This window comes from Lissotriton helveticus, chromosome 4_1 (assembly GCF_964261635.1).
Source record: "Lissotriton helveticus chromosome 4_1, aLisHel1.1, whole genome shotgun sequence".
Classification (NCBI taxonomy): domain Eukaryota; kingdom Metazoa; phylum Chordata; class Amphibia; order Caudata; family Salamandridae; genus Lissotriton; species Lissotriton helveticus.
The window spans coordinates 513,898,824-513,922,012 of NC_136063.1; the positions used below are offsets into that span (position 1 = coordinate 513,898,824).

Genomic DNA, 23,189 nt, shown 5'->3' on the forward strand with positions numbered 1-23,189 from the left:
AAATTTACAGAGAATGTGTAACACCAATGGGGCCACACGGTCTCGCTGGTCCGACAGATGGTACTGCATGCACAAGAAAACTGCCTGGTACTATGGGCTCTAGCACACAGAATGCTCACACGACATCACTCAAAAGCATATCCTGGAATATAAGGGGTCTAAATGATCGTAGAAAAGTGAGATTGGTCCAATCCTATCACTTGAGGTGCGGGGTTGATATATGTCTACTCCAAGAAACACATTGGCCGACAGTGGCGGCAGGTACCCTTAGGAATGCCAGGTGGAGCGAGATAGCGGTAGCGGGCTATTCAACCTACTCTAGGGGGTCGCCATTCGTATACGCAGAGGCCTCCAGTGGAAAACGCACCATATGGTCGCAGATCGTGAGGGTAGATTCGTCCTCCTACAGGGCCCGTTATACGATACTCCGATGTTGATAGTGAATATATAGGGCCCAAACACGGACAGCCCGGAATTCTTCCAACATGTTTGTCAGAGGATACAGGCATTAGGAACGATGGCGATCCTTTGGGATGGAGATTTTAATGTAGTATTGTTAACCACACTAGATAGACAGTGGTGTCCCGGGACCATCATCCTAGAGACGCGCAGACACTATCAGACATTATACAAGATCTCCACTTGATTGATTCGTGGAGGGCACTACATCCAACTGTGCGGGAAGGCACATGTGTTACACACCACAGGGGTTCGTGGTCAAGATTAGATTATTGGCTGGTGTCGAAAGATATTCATACTTGGGTCTCAGATGTAGTACATTACCCTCGCACTCTCTCGGATCATGCACCTACGGTGTTGACATTGCGTATCCCCGAGCCATATATACAGCCATTTGCTTGGAGGTTTCCGTTGGGCGCATTGCTAGACCAGGTCTTCAGAGAAGACTTAAGGGAGAAAATAGAGGAATATTTCGCGCTAAATGAGGGATCAGTAGACTCGCCTGATGTGCTCTGGGAAGATTTTAAGGGGGTTATCAGAGGAAATTGCATGGCGTTAAAAACTGTTGTGCTAAAGATATCCAGCATACCCTGGGACGGCTGGAGAAAGAAATCGGGGACTCAGAGAGAGACTTTCAAACTAATCCCTCCCCTTCTACTGCTGCATTGATCTGGTCAAAATTGACAACATTTCAGGAGGAGGCAGAGAGGGAAACAGCCTATCTGCATAAATACGTGCAGGCTAGGCGATCTGGTGAGGGGGACAGGGCGGGGAAGACATTGGCGGCCCTATTGCGTACTCCGAGGTGTGCTGAGTACATTACGGAACTGAAGGCAGCTAATGGAGAGGTGGCCTGGACGCCACAAGATATTATGACCATTATGTCCTGCTACTATAGGTGCCTGTACATGTCCAACACGAACCCATCGGAGGAAGACATAACTGATTACTTAGATATGGTAGCGCTTGCGTGGTTTAATAATGGGGCCCGTGAATACATGGACCTGCCGGTCACAGTGCAAGACATACGGCAAGTCATTAGTAGCATGCCGTCTGATAAAGCCCCCGGAACGAATGGCTTGACAGCTGCATTTTACAAGGAATACGTTGATTTGCTTGCCCCCCACTTATTACATGTGTACCTGGAAGAAATGGACACGGGCACACTCCCCCCTACCCTTAGGGAAGCCACGAATATAGCTTTGCTAAAACCTGATAAAGATCCTACTTCCCCTGATTCCTATAGACCGCTGTCACTGAGAAATCTCGACGCTAAGATATATGCAAAGCTCCTGGCAAATAGGTTGCAGCCAATGCTCCCACAAATCGCGCTCCCAGACCAATCCGGATTTATACCGGGGAGGTCGACGGCACACAATCTACGCACGCTGTTTGGAATCCTGCAATACTTGGCCCCTCATGTACAGGCTGAGGCGGCATTATTGGACGCCACCAAGGCCTTTGATTCACTAGAATGGAAATTCCTATTCATATTGTTGGCCCGTATGGTACTTAGCCCCGCTTTTATCAAAGAAATTCAAATTCTATACACTAACCCTATGGCGAGAGTGCGGATTAACGGTCAGGTGTCGGACTCTTTTGGCATTACACGTGGTACGAGGCAGGGCTGTCCTCTGTCGCCATTGCTCTTCGCCATTGCTACCGAACCCTTGGCGTAGAGACTTCGCCAACATCACACGCACAGGAGCATAGGTTTCACATCCAGGGGACTTCTAATCTCGATGTATGCAGATGACATGACTATCTACATGATTAACCCTAAAGATAACTTTAACACTATAATGAGGGAATTGACCAGATTCGGCGGCCTTACAGGGATCCAAATAAACTGGACAAAAGCCACGATACTAGCACTCACGGACGGGACTGACCCATCAGAAACCGACTATCCCATACAGTGGGTGGAGTCTGAGACAAGGTACCTGGATATTATTATAAGTAGGTCCACGCAGGAATTGTGGACGGCAAACTACGGGAGGGTTATAGACTGGATCGAAACCAAGTTGCAGAGATGGAAATATCTGCCGCTCTCGCTATTGGGACGCATAGCAATCACAAAAATGGTTCTATTACCTAAAGTACTATACTTATTCGTCAATATTCCAATGCCGCTTACTGTACATTTCTTCAGACGACTCAGGACAGTCGTACTTGAGCTTGTATGGGCGGGCAAACAGCCCCGCGTCTGCTGGAATTTGCTGACATTACCTTTTGACCAAGTGGGGCTGGGCGCCCCCGACTTTCAACTCTACGCATACAGTGCACAGGCACAGCTTCTATATTTTTGGCAGCATCCAACGCCGTACCAGCCACATGTAGCGATAGAGATAGTCGCTCCGATTCCACTGAATGCGGCGGTGTACCAAAGCTACAAACGACCCCATCAAGAAATTGACATGGTTGAGGCGACGTGATGGGCATGGCGGGGTATAGCAAAACGGGTAGGAGTAAAAGAATTGTATGCACCATCTATGCCCATAGGAGGCAACTCGCTACTGACCCCGCTGACGGAAAAGGCCATCACCTTACGGGCAAAAGCACACAAGTTGGTAAAGGGCAGTGATCTATACCCGGATGCTACAGTCTTAACACTACAGCCCATGTGCAAGGAACAGACACCATCAGTTTCAGACACACTACTATATTACCAGCTTAGGGCAGCTTGCAAAGCACAGTACACTGAATACCCCCAGGAACCACAGTCCCTTCCTGCACTAGAGAATATCTTGTCTAATCCCTCTCCAAAAAAACTGATCACACGCATATACAGCATCACACAACATACATCTCCCATAACGTCATACACTTCAAAGGCAGATTGGGAAAGTGATACTGCAATATCAAATACAGAGAAACAGTGGAAATATTGTTGCTCGCAGCTGGAGCATTTATCACCAAACTACATGCTTCGACTAATACACTTCAACTTTCTACATAGGGTGTACCGCACGCCGGTACAGCTGTACCGTATGGGCCTATATACAGACACGACATGCTGGAGATGTGAACTCCAAGATGCGACATTCATACACTTGGCGTGGTCCTGTACACTGATAGCGTAATTTTGGCTAGAGGTAATCAGACACATTGGAGACATTACCACCGTTCAGGTAACGCTCACACCATTGGTGGCGCTATTGGGGTATGTCCAGGAAGTACCAAAAGGATCCTGAAAGTTGGTGTCAATGCTACTACTGCTGACCAAGCGCCAAGTGGCAATACACTGGAAGAGATCACGGCCACCAGCGGTTGCTAGTTGGCTACATACAGTCACTTACTGTAAGGATCAGTTGACCCGATATTGGGAGCTGATGCCCAGCCGATCCAGGCCAGTAGATATTTGGGAACCATACGTGACATGGTTGGAATCGGGGGTGCCGATCACTGTTCAGGCACTGTTGCATGATATGCATCATTTGGTGGTGGAATGGGCGTGAGGGATGTTGTGAAGGTGTACAATAGGGATATCGCGATGCCACCTCTGGAGCTGGAATAGGGGATAGTATTGCAGGTACCAGATATAAGGGTCATCCATCAGATGACACCAGATAAGCAATATGGAACCAGACATGGACAGATTGAGTGGATGCTGGCAGATGGGGTGGATGGTATAAATAAAATGATTAGTTTATGGAAGGTTGATATTTGCAGGATAGAACCTGACGTTATTTTGGTCATTTATTTTACTGTTATCGCTACAGATGCTTTCATATAGATTTATGATTGACTCACATTCGCTGCCGGCCCCACGGCATGTCGGCGTTCAAGCTGTGTGTTTAATTATCGTTTGTTGGTATTCCACGCTGCCGACCCTAGGGTTGTAGGCACAATGCAGCTGTGTACAGTTGTCCAATTACAATAAACTCTTAAAAAAAAAAAAAAGCCAAGGATAGAAACTTAACTTTTAGCCTTTCCTTCCAACCTCCTTCACATTTATAACATATTTTTACATTTAGCTTTCTATGTGTATATATCTTTATTAATTTGGTAATATTTTAAGATTTCTGAACAGTCGTAGACCCGCAGAGTAGATGTTGCTGACTCCAGGTTGAGAACCGCGCTGCTGTAATCTATTGATTTGAAAGAATTAAAATAAATATAAATGAATGAATATGGTATTTATAGAGCGCACTGTCACTCAAACAAGAGCATCCTGGTCCTAGCTCAAACACCAACTGCACCTATAAATCAATGCAGTAGGGGAACAACCAGAAAATCATAAGCAAGAAGGGGGAAAAAGAAAATAGATCGGAGGTCCCACCCAAATATAATAAATGGCATAGAGTACCCGGTGCAAGAAAGAGGCAAGTCTTCAGGCTCATCTTGAAACTAGCTTTGTTATCAGTGAACCGAAGTGGGCCTGGAAGTTGATTCCACACTTTAGCACCTAAAACCATAAAGGACTTGCCACCCCAGGATTTAAGCGCGAAAGGTTGAGGTTTTAGAAGATTGCCGTTGGAGGATCTCAATGTCCTCTGAGTCCAATGGTGACAGAACCGGGCAGAAAGATATTTGGGGCCCATAGCATTAAATGCTCTGAAGACCAGAACAAGAATCTTAAATAAAACCCTCTTATAAACCGGTAGCCAGTGCAACCTTCTGAGTGCTTCAGACGTGGAACTCTGAGGAGTTGAAGCATCAGTTTAGAAGCCACGTGATGCACCACCTGGAGTTTGTGGAGTAACTATTTTGAACTCCCTGCATAAAGGCTAATGAGGTAAGCCGGGGGGGGGGGGGGGGTGTCAAAGTTTGGTTTTAGAGACTTAATCATCAAAAAACACATACCGACCTCTGATGGAGCTTTAGGGCAGAAGGAAAGAGTGTTGTCGAATTTGACTCCCTGATTTTTCACCATTTCTTTGCGGGAGGCCGGGGCATGTGTTCGACCACCACAGCGTGGGGGAAAAACAGATTTGCTTTTCCATACAGGAGAATTTCGGTTTTATCAGTGTGCCTTATAAATTATTTTTTCCATCCAACAGATATTACCAAAACAGTTCTTAAAATATAACTTGGAGACAAAAGAACCCCTATCAAGAGATACGATTGTGTGTCACCTGCATACAAAGTGGTTGCAATTCCTTAGGAGGCAATCAAGGATATCAGAGGGGCCATATAAATATTAAATAAGGCAGGGCTTAGTGATGAGCCTGGGTTGACACCAAATGCCACTGATCTGTCTGATGGCCACCAGTTTTCCCTATCTGCCAGAAAAGATCTGAACCAGGCGAAGGCCTTGTGAGATATGGCAATCTCAAGAAGACTCTGAAGGAGAATCGAAGGGGAGATGATATTGAATGCTGCTGAAAGATCCAAAAAGATCAAAACAGTGCTGTTACCAGAGTCTTGTGTCATCTTCATGGTTTCAGAGACTTCCAATAAGCCGGACTCTGAAGAATGCTTAGGTCTGAAGCCAGATTGGCAAATATGTAGTATGTTGGAGCTTTCAAGATAGACAGTCAGTTGACCGTTCACAATTTTTTCCAAGATTATGCCCAATGCTGGAAGCAGCAAAACAGCCTTGAAACTTGCCAAAGATGAAGGATGCGCCAAGAGCTTTTTTAGCAGTGGTTTGACTAGATTTTGGGACTTCAACCATGGAAAGAGAGGTGTTTAATATCTGGTTGATCACCATATTCACTGTCTCAGTGGCCTTATGTAGAATTGCAGGGGGGGGGGGGCAGGGATCTCGGGAAGAGCAAGACTTGCACAAAAGAATGGCTTGACGTGATAGTGTTAACACAATCTCGTTCAAATGAATTTAGCTCCGAGAAAAACATATTCATTGACATTGTCTCCTTATACCTGTGACATACTAAACTTCAGTCTTTACAGTGCGAAACTTGAGTCCATATTTAAGCAATCATTTGTGAGTATATTACGTAAGCAAAACTGTATAGTGCACAAATAATTCGGTCTCTTGCCTTTACTGCATACATACCAAGCAGTTGTAGGTGCATACATTCATATATAAGCATCAGTAAACTTCTGATGTTTGCCAGGCACAGTAGTTTACAAATGTCCTTGGCTAGGTTTTCCAGATATGGACTCCAGACTTGCTCAAACATTTTACATTCTCTTCGAAAGCATACATTATGTGTTCCATTGTTACCATATTCAATAGTTTGGCTATAAAAATTAATATGAAAATATCCTATTCTAGTAAGTCAGAAGTTATATTCCCTTCCATTGATCCCCTCGGTAAGATGTAAAACAAGTCAGCTGTGAGAGGCATGCCCTGTACTTCCACAACAGTGATTCACAGTTGCTTAACAATAGTTTGATATTGGGGCTACTCCACCATATGTGAAGCAGCTCTTCCTTTGGTCCACATTCTATGAAAAACTTGTCTGAAAAATAATGGTCAAACTGATTCATTCAGACTGTGTCTTGGCTAGATACACAGTTCTGTCTTGTCGATTCCCGGCTAGTATTAGAGATGGGGGCTGCTCTCTTTTTAAAAATCATACAGGCAGTTTCCCTTACTTATCTCCCTTTCTTTAAAGCCTCTGTCTGTATTCTTTAATAATGAAACCTTACTTCTTCTTTTCTATGAAGCCTCTGTCTGTATTCTTTAGGGGTGAATTTATCTAGGGTATCCTACATTTTTCCTAGTTCCCTTTTTGCTTCAAGCAATACTTTGCTGCTCTTGGGGATGTGTGATTACGAATCTCTGCTATTCGGTCATCCATTCCATCTGCTTAGGAAGAGTATCTTGTAACTTTTGCTTAGTACTGTATACTTTGTTCATACAATTGCCCGTCAGAATCACTTTCATACTTTCGCACTCATTACATCTAGTAGTGCCTGTCGACCTCCAGTTATCCTTGAACTATGTACCAATTGTAATGTGAAGGCCCGTTGGTGATCCTCTAACAGTTCCCACAGGTATAATCCCACTGTCAGAATTCTAGTGTGAACTCTTCTTAATAATATTCTGTTAATAGAGTGCGGGACCTGAGAGAAATCTATTCAAATACCGTGCTTCTTGAATTTTCCTGTTAAGACCAAGACATTATTTTAACCTGTTATGTTTTATTACAAGTAGTCAAATGACAGGAATACTCCTTCATGAGTCTCCAGATATCCAGCTACTTACCTAATCCTGATCACTGCCAGTGCCACTACCATCCCAAGTTGTATGATGTTTGGGAGCATATCTATCCATATTACTATCTAGAATATAGTTAGTCGCTCCCTCATATCACAGGGAAATCAAGGTAAGGAGGCCCCATTTCTAGCAGGCTCCAAAGAAAAGACCCTATAATCAGTGTTTGGTGCATACATGTGAAGTATTTCCTTGCCCTCTAGCAAACAATAAATCAGGATATATAGCCCCTCTGTCTGCTTTAGAGTAATAGTATTGGAAGGGGACACCAGGCACTATCCAAATCGAAGCCCCTCTAGCAAAGGCGGAGTAAGTGGCTGAATACAACTGGTCTCTCCATCGCACCTCACTTTCCTCCGTGTCTATCAAACATGTCTCTCGCAGAAATGGTATTCCAACAGCATAATATCTACGGTATGAATGCACTCTTTGTCACTTCCCAAAGCTATTAAGGCCTCATACATTCCAAATAATCACTCTTAATGGCTTTACCCATCCTTCCAGCTCACCTGCACAACTATACAGACTGCCCCACAGTATATATTGGCATCCCCTACCACTTCTGTCAGTAGAAATGTGCATAGAGGATTAGCTTTTCGGTGTTGTATGTTCAGTAATCTCTGTATAACTTCCTTCCTGTGACATTATCTAGTTCCAACTCAGAAAACAACTTAAATCTCACTCACCCCAAGTAAATACTCTGGAAACTAAACTGTAGGTGTCTTCCCATTCCCCTCTAATTTCAATGTATGTGCCCTTGTATGAGCAACATTGCTTTCACAAACAAAGCTACAAGTGTAAGTTATTTTTCGCCACTTTGCAGGTGTTTGTGACCCCCCGTGAATTGCCACCGACAAACCCTTAGATGGGGTTCATCCAATCCAAGACAAGAGACACTCTCCCTAGCTATCCTAACTTGCCATTACATGTCCCTCTCCTCAGAGAAGTCACCGGCAATTCCTTTTGTTGCAAAGTGTTACAAAGCTATGTTGTAATATGGTTCCCTAGATCTAGCTCTACAGCCCCCTCCTCTAATAGGTAATTGGGTACCGATCAATGGAACTGCACATGTTGAAGGTAACTTATACAAGAGTGCATTCTCCATCGTTCTGGGATATTGCATTTCCAGCATTTTGATCTGCATCCTAAAATTGCTCTGTTTAGGCTTCAAGACCTATTTGGACTGTTGCTGGTAGTTGCTTTCTAGTTCCTGACTCAATCTGATACTAAAGAATACAATTTTCTTGCACTATTACTCTTTTTGGACTTTTATGTAGTTCTTGTGGCACATGTGCCTTCTTGTGAATCCAGTTATTCTCTGATGATGCTTGCAGGGTCCACTGACTCCTGTCCTTAATGGCATAGTCCTAATCCTGTTACGGAGTACCAGCCATTCCCATACTTCTTACGAGATACTGAACAAGTGTGATCTGCCATCATGAATTACACACAGTTTTCCCAGAAACAAAAGCATGTACTTCATGTATATGGCCCTGAGTTTGTATTTTACTTGATCAGTGGATATTGAGAGTTTTTGTACTTTGTGTGTAATCCAGGAATGTCCTGATTATTCAGTCTTTATACTTTGGATGTCCTCCTCTCCTGGCATGCTGAAAATAATTTCCCTTTACCGGTCATTGAGAATTCTTGCTATTATGGCCCTGAGCGGTGGGGGCACCAATGTCCTATTGGCCCTCTACTTAACAAAATCAGTCGAGACCCTCCAGATTTCACTGTCTCTATGATCCAGTTTTCCAGGAAATGTTCTAGCGCTGAGCCCTCCACCCACTCTGGGAACCCCACAAATTGAAGGATATAATAATGAGACCTGCCCTCAACATCATCCAACCTGTAGTCTAGTAGAATAGCGTCTTCAGGGAGATATCTAGCTGTTTTTTTTTTAAATCAGCGACCTCAGTCTTCAGGACTTCACCTGAATTCTCAGTTTTCTAGTGGCCTGTTCTTCTTGTGAGTCCAGTCTCAGATGGGTCACCTCTGTGGAGATGGTATTTATCTTGATTTTCAGGGCTTACCTGGATCGTTCAATAGCTTCTAGGATTTGTGCCCATAATTGGGTCATAGTTGCCCCCACTGTCTGATAATCTCTCTGATTGCCCTTAGGTTTTCTCCTGTAGCCCCCCCCCCCCCCCCCCCACACACCCTTATATAGGTCATCTGAGATACTCTTGGTGCTATATCTTTTCCCATGTTCAGGCAAACTCCCCTACTCCACATAGCTTAATGTGCACACTATGCTTGTTGCTGTAGTGTTGTATAACATGTTCTGGCTCGTGACAAAATATTCTGTGACCTACTCTCTGCAACCTTGATATTTCCTCAACAGTTGGTGTTCATGCCAGCCCCAGTTGCCAACCTACTAATGGCGACCTCAGGAGCAGAACTATTGGCAAGCAACAGGTAGTCCCTTCTGTTTCTTTTATGTTTTGTGTCCCGATGAGGACATTGGGCTGCTCAAGCAGTGAGCTTCTGACTGTGGTACTGCCCTCAGCATTGATTCACCTCTGGATTCCTGAATCAGGGAGCCACTAGGCATGGCAGAGAATGAGTGGGGCTAGGCTTTTTAAATGTCCTTATTGGTGCGACCTCTCTGGAGTCCTTTAGTATGTCTTCTGCAACTGCATGCAGAAATCATCTCAAAGAATCGGGCAAAGGCAACATCTCTGTGCCTATAGGGGCACCTATGTCTGCTGCACTCATCCTGTTTGTCCATATTACGTTCACAGGCAGATGTGTTGGATGTTCCACACTGCATAGACAGGCCCTACATTTGAGTGGGCGAGTTAGCACATGCACACATTTGTAGCTATGTGTATCCAGACACATATTAGTCTTTGCTACCCCCAGCAAGAGAAGAAGATGCACTGCTTGGAGGTTATGTGCCAGACTTCACGCTTGCTCCCTAGGAGACCCTTGTAAATTGACTGAAGGGTTGAAATGCTGACATTCTTATAGAGGATGGTCTGTTATTCAATTGAATTGTAACAGTAACCAGTGGATATATTTTGGACTGTTCTGTGGTTGCCAAGTCTTTGAGACATCACACTGTATATGTGTTTCATTGTAAATATTGCACACCATTGCACCTTTGAGCACTGCACCGTCTGCACTTAAGTGGACTATTGTCTATATGTCATATCACACCAGTTCAGGAGAATAAATGGAGTGAAATATTGCTCATACCAAGTGAGAGAGTTTTATTGATGTATATAAGAAATTAGTCCCACTGAACAATTTGTTGTAGGTTTCTTTGTGGTACCCCAGTCGTAAGAGTTGGTCCTGTGAATTGTTACATGCTGTACTCATTCAATCCCGAAGGCCCACTTTCCCCTCACTCATTTATGCCTAGTGCTTGCACCACAAGCCGCTCTGCACTCTCTCACAGAAGCCCTTCAGTTCTCCAGCAGGCAGGGCCTTGATCTCAGCTGTCGTCCTCTGGCATGGTAAAACCAATTCCAGAAGACAGTTGAAATTGGGTAGGTAGTCTCCCTTAACCTTCCATCGTCCCCAATGGATTGCCCATCTTTGTGCTCACAGTTTGGCGGGGAAAAACAAGGTCAGCTGGTTAGTTCCAACTGGCCCGAGCTCCTCCACTATGCACTGCAGAGTGTCGATCAGATTATCCATGTTCGCAGGGCTATTGTCACCATGCCATGCTCGCCCCCTCATACTAGGTGTCAGGAGAAGAGGAAAGCCAATCCATCCATGGCTTCAGGTCTCCACCAGTCTATTGGGCTGTCTTCAGCTTCTCTGGTGCCATGTTGGTCACGCCAGTTATATCAGCGCATCAGGAGAGCCCAGAATTTCCCCCCGTTCCTCAACTACACTTCCTGCAAATTATGGCCAGTAGAGTCCACGCTGAATATGCCACGTTTTCTTGCGTGCTTTTTCACACATGCCATTACAACATGGTCATTACAACGACCGCGTTGTAACAACACATGCCACTACTCCGGAAGTCGGAACGACGATTTGCTCTGGGTGGGGATGCTGGATGTTGGAATAATATAATTTACTATACCACCTCCAGTCTATGCAACAGTGGGAAGTGTGTTGGATTTTAAATCCAAAACCTTTTGACCCTTAGAGCAAGTTGTTGTTCCGACTTGCAGAGTAATGACATGCGTTCTAACAACACGGTCGTTGTAACGTCCGCGTTGTTATGGCATGTGGTGTTCTGGTTTTGTGGTAAACTATGTTTACTGTACACGCATATTCAGGAGTGTCTTGAGTTGGATTTTCAGCCGAAAATTGCCCATGATGTCATAAAAAGAGGCGAGCCATCTTTTTGGGCCACCAATTTCGGACAACAGGTGTAGCCATACATGCTCACCAGTCCAGTAACGCCAAGCAGGAGCTCAACAGTGAAAGGGGGAGGGGAGCACAACATCCGGCATAACTGCTCTGCCAGATGCATTATTGTAGATAAAGTACACAATTCACTATTATTTTCTGGGAATTTCTTTCTTTTTCATAAATTTTTGGCTCTGAAAAGGAATCCGGTAAAGCGGGTGCAATATAGCTATCAAGTTTCTAGGCATTATTTTTTGAGTGAACCAGGACAGGGATAGCTTACCACGGACCAGGGACAGATTAAACCGACCTGGTTTTTTTATTCAGAGATGTGTACAAAGCTCTGGGCCAGCTGTAACCTTCCCGGGGTCTTTTTTTGGGTCAGGCATAGTGGAAGCAAAGGAAATGCAGGCCATCTCCATCTGCCCTGACAACCCTGTTCCTACTGTAAATAGAATGCTGGTGCAGCTGTTAGGGCCTAATAATGGTGTGGGCCAATGCATGTCAGCCAAGATGACTCCTGACGGGCATCCGGTTTGCTATTGTGAAGAGAATTGCTGGGAAGATGGCTTTAGTCCCCTTTTCAGGCCTGGTGCAGGAAGGGGTTCTACTTCCTCATGATCATCTTGTCCAAGGTGTTACACCTTGGCAATTGTGTGGAGGGCTTAGCAAGCCCACATTGCCTAAGCGGAGGGTGTTGTTTTAACCTGTGTGTGTGTGTTTTTTTGTGTGTGTGTTTTTGTGTGTGTGTGTTTTTTGTGTGTGTGTGTGTGTGTGTGTGTGTGTGTGTTTTTTGTGTGTTTGTTTCCCAAATCAGCATAGTTCCCTAGGCCCACATCTTTGCTCAAAGGCATGAGTGGGGAGATATCTTAAACCTTCTCTTCTCCCTCTCGTTAACAAAGAGGAAGGAGGTTGGTGTAATATTTTTAAACGTACCTCAATGTTTGTAAACTTCCGGAGCAGTAAAAAACAAGCACTTACAATGTAACGGTCTCGCCTTTGCAAAAGTTAAAGCTTTTGGCATTGTAAATGACAACATTTTTATTTAGGTGTTGGTTTTAAAAACCGATAAATAAATGGCATTGTCATTTACATTGCCAATAGCTTAATTTCTCGCAAATGTGATACTTATTGCATTTGCACCCACACACACACACAGCCACACACACACACACACACAGCCACAGACACAGACACACACACACACACACACTCAGAGCCACACACACTCAGAGCCACACACATACAGAGCCACACACACACAGAGCCCCCCCCCCCACACACACACACAGAGCCACACACACACAGAGCCACACACACCCACACAGAGCCACCCACACCGAGCCACACACACACACACACACACACACACACAGAGCCACACACACACACAGAGCCACACACACACAGAGCCACACACACACACAGAGCCACACACACACAGAGCCACACACACACAGAGCCACACACACACACAGAGCCACACACACACAGAGCCACACACACACACAGAGCCACACACACACACAGAGCCACACACACACACACAGAGCCACACACACACACACAGAGCCACACACACACACAGAGCCACACACACACAGAGCCACACACACACAGAGCCACACACACACACACACAGAGCCACACACACACACACACAGAGCCACACACACACACAGAGCCACACACACACACAGAGCCACACACAGCCACACACAGCCACACACAGCCACACACAGCCACACACAGCCACACACAGCCACACACAGCCACACACAGCCACACACACAGCCACACACAGCCACACACAGCCACACACACAGCCACACACAGCCACACACAGCCACACACACACACATACACAGAGCCCCAGAGCATAATTCCAAGAGCCAATGTAGTTTAAAACTTACTTGTGAAGAAGCATCCGGGGTACCGTGGAGGCGCTGACAGCTCATTTGCCACCGTGCACCCGGGGGTCCATTACTGGGTGCTGAGGTGAACACCCTGCGTCACGCGGCCGCCAGAGACTTAAAACGAGACCTATTGCATTGCAAATGCTTGTTTGTATTCTTGGCAGAAAAAGCAGACATGGTCTACAGAGTAAACTGCCTTTTTTGGACACCAAGAGACCGATATTGTAATTCCGGCTCCCACTCTTCAACAAAGTGTTTGATTCTGTGCAACTAACTGCATGTGTGTTAGTTCATTGTTTCCAATTCGTGATCATAAAATCTGTAGCGCTTAGAAGCAGCCCAGACACCAGCATTAAGGGGCGCAAAAGACACTGGATCGTTGCGTTCAGCCTGCGAGAGACCGCTCAGTTTATAGCTGTGCGCTAAAGATGGGCCCTCAAAACACCAATACAGTTCCTTATAAACACACAGGTGACACGCAAAGAGTAATTGTACTTTATGGAGGGGGTGGGGTGGGGGTTGCCCATTCATCACAATCTAACGGAGAGCTCGCTATGGATTTTCCACCGGCTGAAGCAAGACCAGGGGAGTCCAAACTGTATAGTAAATAATGAAATGTCAAAGGTCAGGACAGGCTGTCCGAAGGCCCCTTTCGGTCATTGATTATATGCTGAGGTATGTTGACGCATGTTGCCGCCTGGCTAGAATCCTCTGCAGTCTGCCGGAAGGAATCTGCGGTGTTTCCTCATATGCAATACCTGCTGGCACATGTGAAAGGGCATCGCCGCACTGTATAACTGCCCGAAGAGAGCCACTAGGCGCTTTACTGTGCCACAGCCGATCAGAGGACACAATGCACTCTTTAGAAGGTGTAAGTAAGCCTGGTGTGCAGTGCCAGAGCAGCCCACTATAGACTTTAGAAAAGGGTCTGTTCTGGCACAAACTAAGGATTGGGGATTAGAAGGTCTTGTTTTTATTGAAACATTGCGCAAGGCAATGCAGAATTGGTATGTAGGTCAATGCCAGGGAGGTTAAAAAGAAAGTGCCTCGAAGCCACAGTAATGTCAGACTGGGTGCTATAAAAATGCATGCCAAATAGCAACACGCGTGCAGAGAAGGGAGATGACGTGGGCTGGCGAGTGACAGCAATAACAAATCAACCCATACAAGACACACATTACGCAACCGAGAACTGCTAGACACATGGTTTCTTGGACACAAACCCGTCAGATAAGACACCTGGCCTTTACCAGGGCAACACAACTACACAGCAGCCTCTTGGAAACTGCTCGGCACGGCCATTTTAACTGAAAGGTGGTGGGCGCATGGTACGCGGGAGAAAAATACATCAATGGGACGCGCGACAGATAAGTAGCGCTTGTCTCTGATAAGAGGGGGCGGAGGTGCGCCCCCACCCCCTTGACTGTCCAGGTACCCCACAGGGGGTCGGCTTGGCGGCCCCTGCGGACGAGTGACTGGGGGCGCATATGTAGCCTCTGTGCATGGGGTCAGTTTGTGCATCTATCCAACAGCCTCTGGCTCCCGCACACTTGGCCTCGAGGGGGTGAGCGCGGAGGGGTAGGGGGGTGCCCCCCTGAATAGTATACATCTTCCCATTTGCCAACACTGGAAACCAGACGGGCCGCTGCATACCGTGCATCCCTGGACCGAATCACACTGGATACCAAAGGGGTGCTTGATAAATACACCCCTTATATTCTAAATCTGCGAAAAAGAGGGGGTGCGATCACTCGTCCTCTACACCCCAGAAGAGGTGAGACTTTGTAACCTTCCCATTGCAACACACTGGGATACAATGCACCCGCTCTCTTTGCAACAGCTTCAATACATGTTCTCAATGTCTATAGTTCAACAAATCTTTTTGTAGCATTCATCGCGGATGTTGCAGTTTGCAGGTTGTCCATCATTTATGAGCCTTGTGGTGGTGATGATGTTCGAGGTGCTCATTTTCGGCAGACACGGCGATGCTAAAATGAAAGAAATAGATTTTTTTTCTATTTGTTTCATTTTGGTATAATCGCAGCACCCGCGCTTTACTTATAACATTTTAAAAGTAATGCGCCGGTGCCGCGATTATACCAAAATGAAAGAAATAGAAAAAACATCTATTTCTTTCATTTTGGTATAATCGCAGCACCTGCGCATTACTTTTAAAATGTTATAAATAAAGCGCGGGTGCCGCGATTATACTAACATGAAAGAAATTTCTCTTTTAGCCCCATCCCCTTCAGACTGGGTACTCCGACTTACTGCTGTGGTAAATGGTTCCTTATCTTCTTTATGGGGCGAAACAGATGGCCCCATAAAGAAGATAAGAAAGCTTTTACCACAGCAGTAAGTCAAGGAACCCAGTCTGCAAAGGACGGGGCTAAAAGAGAAAGAAGAACGTCACTAGGACCTCTTCTCCAATGGCTGGCCACCGTTTAGCATGAACGGTGAAGCCAGCCAATGGAAAAGAGGGGCGGGGCTTAACCTCGCTAGTGAAAAATACTTTACCTCATTAAATCTCGCCAGCTTGACTGCGCATGTGCACAGTCTTTCGCAGGCCGAGACCTAAAAATACACCGGCAGCGTAGTGCACTCATTTTCAGTTACTGAGAAAATGGGAATTTTCAGAGATGGGGCCAATGTGCCAGCTTAAACTCTATTTTAAGACTGGGCTATTAGCTGTCTTTAATCTATCCTTGGTGTGCTAGGGAGGGGGGGTGGATTTTCTGCTGGCCTCAACTTGCCCGAGCATGGTGGGGAAGTGTTTTTCCCGAGCCTTGCACAAGGGCAGGAGTAGTGAGTATTATTACCTTGTGGACAGCGGGGATGGTTATATTTGTATCTATTCCTTGCACAATGGCTGGAGGAATTCCTTAAATCCCAGGGCCACTTTGTCCCTCTGTGCCTAAGAAGTGTTTGTTTGTTATTCACTCTTTACAAAGCTGCCAACAGAAGATATATGTTTAACTTCTTCTGAACTAGCCCATAGTGAGGGAGGTGTCTATTCTTCTCTCTGCCTGCCCTGCCCAATAGTGAACGAGTATAATTGAATTCCTGACACTGTCCAAGGTTAGGTGTGTCATTTGCTTCTGACCCCTAACCTCGCCTGATCCAAAGGAAAGAAGGGTATATTAAAAAACAAAGAATTGATTGGCTGGTGCGGTCTTTACGTGCGCGAAGACCTCTTCATGATAGCTGGCAGCCGGTCATTCCACTGTGTGCTGCAAAATGCTCTGAGTCGCAGAGGACTGTAAAAGCTGATGACTGCCACGCCGCCATGTCTGGAGGTGCAAAAATGGCACTAAGGCAACTGTGCTCAGCCACTAGCCTTCTTTATACTTCTAGAAACAGGGAGTGGATAGTGAGATGAATAAAGGCATTTTTAATGTGTTTCCTAACTCTGTATAGGTACCCTATGGTATATGGTGATGAGATTTTCATAGTCGTAGGGAGCACATATCGTGCAGGAGTTAGGTCCCTAAACCCAGTTAAGTCATCCTTGCCAATGGGATTTATTCGTTTTTAAAATTCAGCTACAGCTTGGCTTAACATCTTTAGCTATGCAGCTTTCAATAAGTGCTAAATAACTGCACCACACAAAACCCGATTGTTTCGGTTGCTTGAATGTGCTGCTTGTAGTCAGTTTTTTTAATCGGAGATTTCTATTTGTTTGACTTCAGTAAGTGGTGAGAGCCATGGTACAATTCTGTTTAAAATGCTGAAGTGAAAGATTTTCTAGGCTTAATAATAACGTGTCGAGAAGAGGAAAAAGTCTTGCTCTACGCAGACTATATGTTGCTGTATGTCACTGAGCCTGTGATAAACATTACGGCTATCTTCCAGATGTTTGAGATTTATGGGGTTCATTGTGGCTACCACATCAACTCGGGTGAGTCAGTGCTTTACCACTCCTATGGTATATTCGTTCCAGCTATCCTCCCTCGAATGCTTCATGTGGAGACCAATGGTTTCCAATGCTTGGTCATTTATGGAACTCCCCACAGGGAAATGTCTGTCAAGAAACTTGGTACACGTACTATTGGAATTCCAAGAAGAGGCAGAGCACTGGCGTGTGTTGCCCCTTGCGCTGCTGGGGAGGGCAGTTGTCACACTCACCAAACTGTTATATGCCTTGCAAAACTCCTATTATCCAGTACCAAAGGCCAAATTCGCCAAGCTAGAAGCAGACCTAAGAACTTTACCATGGAGTGGGGGGCACCAGTAGATAGCGCTCAAGGCGCTTCAGCATAACACATACAACGGTGGGATCACTCTCCCAGGTGTTACAGCATAGTACTGGGTGGCAATCATGGGGACCATAAATGATTGTCCGTTTGCACCATAGAACACTCTACTTACAGGCTGGCACGAGCACAGTTCGCCATCCGGTCATATTTGGTTACATATACGGGGGGAGGACATTCAACAGTTGCTTCCAGCGACGCAAGTGGCATTTGGAGCCTGGAAGGAAGCCACTAGAGGCACAAGTTAGGCAGGCAAGATAATCGTGGTAACACTCACGTGGGAAGGAGCGTTGATGTGGGAACAGGGTAAACTCTAGGGCTTTGGGGCATGGAATCTGCTGGGGATTTCCCAGATCGAGGATCTCATGAAAGAGGTTAACTTGACCCTTCAGGAGTACCAAATGAATCCGAAACAATACTGAAAATATGCACAGCTCAGGCATGCTTGGCAAGCAAAGGGACTGGGAGATTTGGATATACCCGAATATGCCCCTCTGGAGGATTGACTGTTTATGGAAAAGCTTGAATACAACACGATCATCCTCACTTACAAGATATTCAACAACAATATACCAAGTTCAGAAATTTGTATAGCGCACTACTCACCCAGATACATCAACTAAGCTCAGAGGCAGGTGGGTGAGGGAGGTGGGAGAACTGAATGATGCGGATTGGAAGGCAGCCCTAATGCATCCAAGAGAGGCCATAATGTCCTGGCTGTGCCTGATACAGCTCAAAATACTGCACAGATTGTGACTGCCTACAGCGCATGGGGAGAGCGGTGTCCCCAGAATTTGTGCGATGTAGTGAATCAAGTGGGACATTTATGCACACAATATGGGGCTGCCCAGCTATTCATGAATATTCCTCACGGGTCGTGAGGGAATTCAGTCACGTTTTGGGAGCAGATATCCCTTTCAAGCCCAAATACATTCTACTCTGTATCCCAGGTGATGTGGACATACCCCAGGCTTAACTCCTTTTTTAGCAACCTGGGGCTGGTTGTTGCCAAGTGCAATGTGGCGCGTTGCTGAGGAGTACCAGAAGTACCGATGTTAGGAGATTGGAGGAAGGGGACAGACCTATACATGGAGGCAAAAAAGTAACTTGCAGGAGTAGGGGGTGTCAACGCAAATTCTTTAAGGTTTGGGGGAGCTGGCTAAAATACTATGGCCTAGACTTACCTGTGGATGCGGTGGACCGTTCGCTGTAATTTCAATTCAGTTCTGTACAATAAGGTCATCTCACTTATTAATGCACTTCAGCCTTCTTGATGCTACTCCTTGTTGCTATGTGCATAACCTGTGTAAACGATGTTTATGTACTCCTGCTTCCTTTGATGTTCTACATCTGTTTCAATTGTAAGTTTGCACCCTATTTTGCCGTTTATCATGACATAAAAACCAAAATAAATAAATATAGTAAAAAAAATAGTAATAATATTGTGTTGAGTTATGTATTTACTGATGCTTTTTATCTCTCCCCGTAGGTAGAAGATGAAATCAATACGCTTTCTCAGGTGTTAGCTGCCAAGGAAAAACATCTTGCAGAAATTAAGCGAAAACTGGGAGTTACGGCACTGACTGAACTAAAACAGAACATTTCCAAAGGCCTCCAGGATGTTGCTTCTACAACAGTGTATGTTTAGACACCACACTTTCTACTTAATGTTGTTGGGATGGAGGGGGAGTTGTTTCTCATGTGGCGCATTTTTACCTGTAATGGTCTAGCCTGAGTAACAGGGTAAAACTGCTGCTCCCAACCATGCCCTATGGCCCAGGTTTTTTTCGAAACCGCATGGGGTTGCTGACTCTCAGATGTTTACGTCAACTAAATCCTCTACAACAGGACAGCAGGTGTCTTTTAGTTAACGTTGCTATGTTGCTATGTAGTGTCTTTTTTATAAAGTGCAATTTCTGCTCTTTAACCGCATGCGCGCTGGGGGTTTCCCCGCTGCGCGCTGCGTTTTGCAAATTACCGCGTTACATGACGAACTCAGCTCGTCATCAGCGCACGGCAGGTTACACTCATGACAAGCTGAGCTCGTCATCAGCCCCGAAGGGGTTAATGGTTCTCTTGGATGATGCAGGTAGGCTTATGATTCCCCTCGAGCCATGGCTATGTTTTTGCACTCCTAGTTTACTTATGCTATCATAATCTGGAAGCATTTTATTCATGGGATAAATACAGTACATACATTATAAGGATATTTGAAATCAATCACTGAGCTGTTTCGAGACCAGGCCAATGCCTTTGTAGGCCCATGGAACTCTCAACGCATGCAATATCTTAATCTATAGCTTTGGTATTTTATTCCTAATATGGAACCCCTGGGCCTCGTTTGCTGTTTTTTATTCCTCCCAGTAGTCCCTGAGCTGCCAAGTAGTTTGTCATATTTGAAACCTTCAGCTACTCATTGTTTTTTAACCCTTTAAGGCATAAGCGCCTGACCCCCTCCCCATACCCTCGCCCACCCCCCAGTGCTGACCTGTGCCCTTTTTGGATCTTTGGGGCAGTTTGTGCTTACATCTGCATAACATATTTAATTCTGGGCACATTTGTATCCCTTTTTCACACTTTGGCGACTTTTAAGGTACCCAGGGTTTGTAGATTCCCTTGGCAGGAACCAAGAAAATAACCCAAATAAAGCAACATTTTGAGTCTTTTTTGGTGGGCTGAGGGGAATGGTGAAAGATTGCTGTGCAAGAAAGGGTGTTTTTTTTCTTTTTAAATTCCTTCGGCTTAAGTTTTGCATGTACTAAGATCACCCGTTTCCTGCTTCCAGGAATAGGCAAAGTTGTAAAATAAACAAGTAAGTGAATTTGAAAAGCTATAGATTTCTGTAAAGTTGTCAAAATTTGGAATTCAGCAAGAGGTTATTTGATAAAATTCAAAAAGACACTATGTAGGAAAAATTGAAATATGTGACATTTTTATCTGTAATTTGTTTTGCCAAGATAGCCAGTTTACAAAAGTATTAAAACTTTACGTCAGACAGACTCTCTGGTCTCCAGGATGTATAGTGCTTGTTGTTTGTCCAGAATCAATTGATATTCAAAGACAACATCTCACCTACAGCTTATAATGATTTTTCATTCTGCACCAACCATGATCCAATTAAGATGGTACAATCCAATGAATGAAAAATGGGTATGTACGAAACCTATGTATTTTTGCAATGTACCCAAGATGATGAGTTTAAGAATAGTTTTTATTTGTTCAACTCTGAATTTAGTTTACCAATACTTTCGTGTGGTTCAGAGGGCCTTTTGCAAACGGTGTTCTTTCTTGCACACTGGCTTCTATTTGGAGGCCAAAAAATGGAGAGAAACTGTATAGACACTAACAAATGTTTCAATATTCTGTATACCCACTATTCTCCCTATATAAACCGTACTCTACTTGTGTGGCTTGGCCTGTCGGGTGTGACAGGAAAAGCCCCAAAATACAAGGTAACATCAAGATTTCGCCTTGCAAATTGGCCTCTTCATGAGATATGGGTAGCTGCAGTATTTGACTCCAAGCCCAGTCACCACTAAGGAAACCTACCAAACCCAGACATTTCTGAAAACTAGATCTCCTAGGAAGTCCAAGATGGTGTAACTTCCGTGGATCCCATAAAGCTTTCTACCCTAGAAGGTCCTACAAACATCAAACTTGAGCTAAAATTACCCATTTTCCTCACATGTCTGTGAGGAAAAGTTGAGAATCTGTGGAGATGCACAAAATTACTACCACCCACTGTTCCCACACTTCTGATATAAATGCTACCACAGTTGTGTGGCTGGTCCTATCACTAGTGACCGGAAAAGCCTCCAAACACAACCGTAGTGTATGAAGAGTTCACCTTGAAAAGTGATCCTTTCTAGCAATGTTATTAAACGCAGTATTAAGGCCCGGGCCGCCAACCTGGGAATCCTACCATACTAGACCTTTTTTTAAAGCAATTTATATACATTTTCTTTGTAAGATAGTGTTAACATAGGATTAGCTTGATAACGTATCCGTGCCCATTATATATTGGCTGATTTAGGGTGATGCATGTCTCCACTGCCCTCCATTTGGATATAACTGGGGAAATAGGATTTCTTCAGTTCTGCGCTATGTCCCTTTCCCCAGTCACAAGGCACAATCGGACCAAGATCTTTTCAGTATGTGTAAAGCCCTTGTCTTCGACCAAGTTCAGAAGGGCCATTATCTGAGAGAGGTCGATAGGAAGGTAAAGTTTTGTGCATGTCCAGGTAGTTTAAAGAAAGTCCCCCCTTTGTGTATCGCATATAAGACCGGGTAGATTTGAGCTTCTCTGCATCTGCCAAAAGGTTTTTCTGGGTCAGATAAATTCTGTGCAAAAAAAGTTGTATTAAACGGGGGGCAATTGAGGATTCCCTCAGGGCTGTTGTGGTAAAGGGTCACTCTTCCACATCCAGTGGGCACAGTTTTTCCCATTCTGTTCCTCAAGTTTAGGAACCTGTCCAAATATGTCTGAAATCTAGACACCCTAAGGGGTCCAGGGTAATGTGTCTTACCCAGAATACCCTGCAAATGGCAACCTTTCACAAAAATCTCACATTTTCCTCCAATTTCTGTGAGGGAAAGTGAAGGAATCTGCTAGTATCTACAACATTCCTACCACCTGGCATTTCCACACTTCTCCCGATAAAAACGGTACCCTACTTGCATGGCCATGCATATTTGCCGAGACAGGAAAAGCCTTGACACGCAACAAGGGAACGTCAAGATTTCCCCTTGCAAATTGACCCTGGTATCCAGTGGGCTTTGTGCTACCACTTGCTCCATGTTCTAAGATGGAGTGTGTGTCCTTGTGCATTGTGAATTTCAGGGGAAGTATGTTCCGAGCCCCTCACTCGATTGCAGGAGTATTCAGAGCATGTGAATATACAGCACTTCAAACTTTAAGTAATGTTAAGGTAAGTAATGTTTTCCTTATCAGTCTTTAAGAAAGTTTGCCAACCATGTCATCCAGTTTTGCTATGATACCATTTGCACCTACCATCCTCTCTCCTTAAGGAGGTTTAACAGTCCCATGTGTTGAATCGGCAGCACATCGTCCAACCACTGCCACTTTGTCTTAAAGGGTCCCAATCAATCCTACGCTAGATT

General features: G+C 45.0%; 1 protein-coding gene across 2 annotated transcripts in view; it reads left to right on the forward strand.

The window, feature by feature from the left end:
- The window catches only part of TPD52 (tumor protein D52), a 347,528-nt gene that overhangs the window by 248,509 nt on the left and 75,830 nt on the right, over positions 1–23,189 (forward strand). For both annotated transcript variants that reach the window (XM_078687112.1, XM_078687111.1), the window contains exon 3: positions 19,558–19,706. In XM_078687112.1, the coding sequence (XP_078543238.1) occupies positions 19,558–19,706 (149 nt within the window). The remainder of the gene's footprint in view (positions 1–19,557; positions 19,707–23,189) is intronic.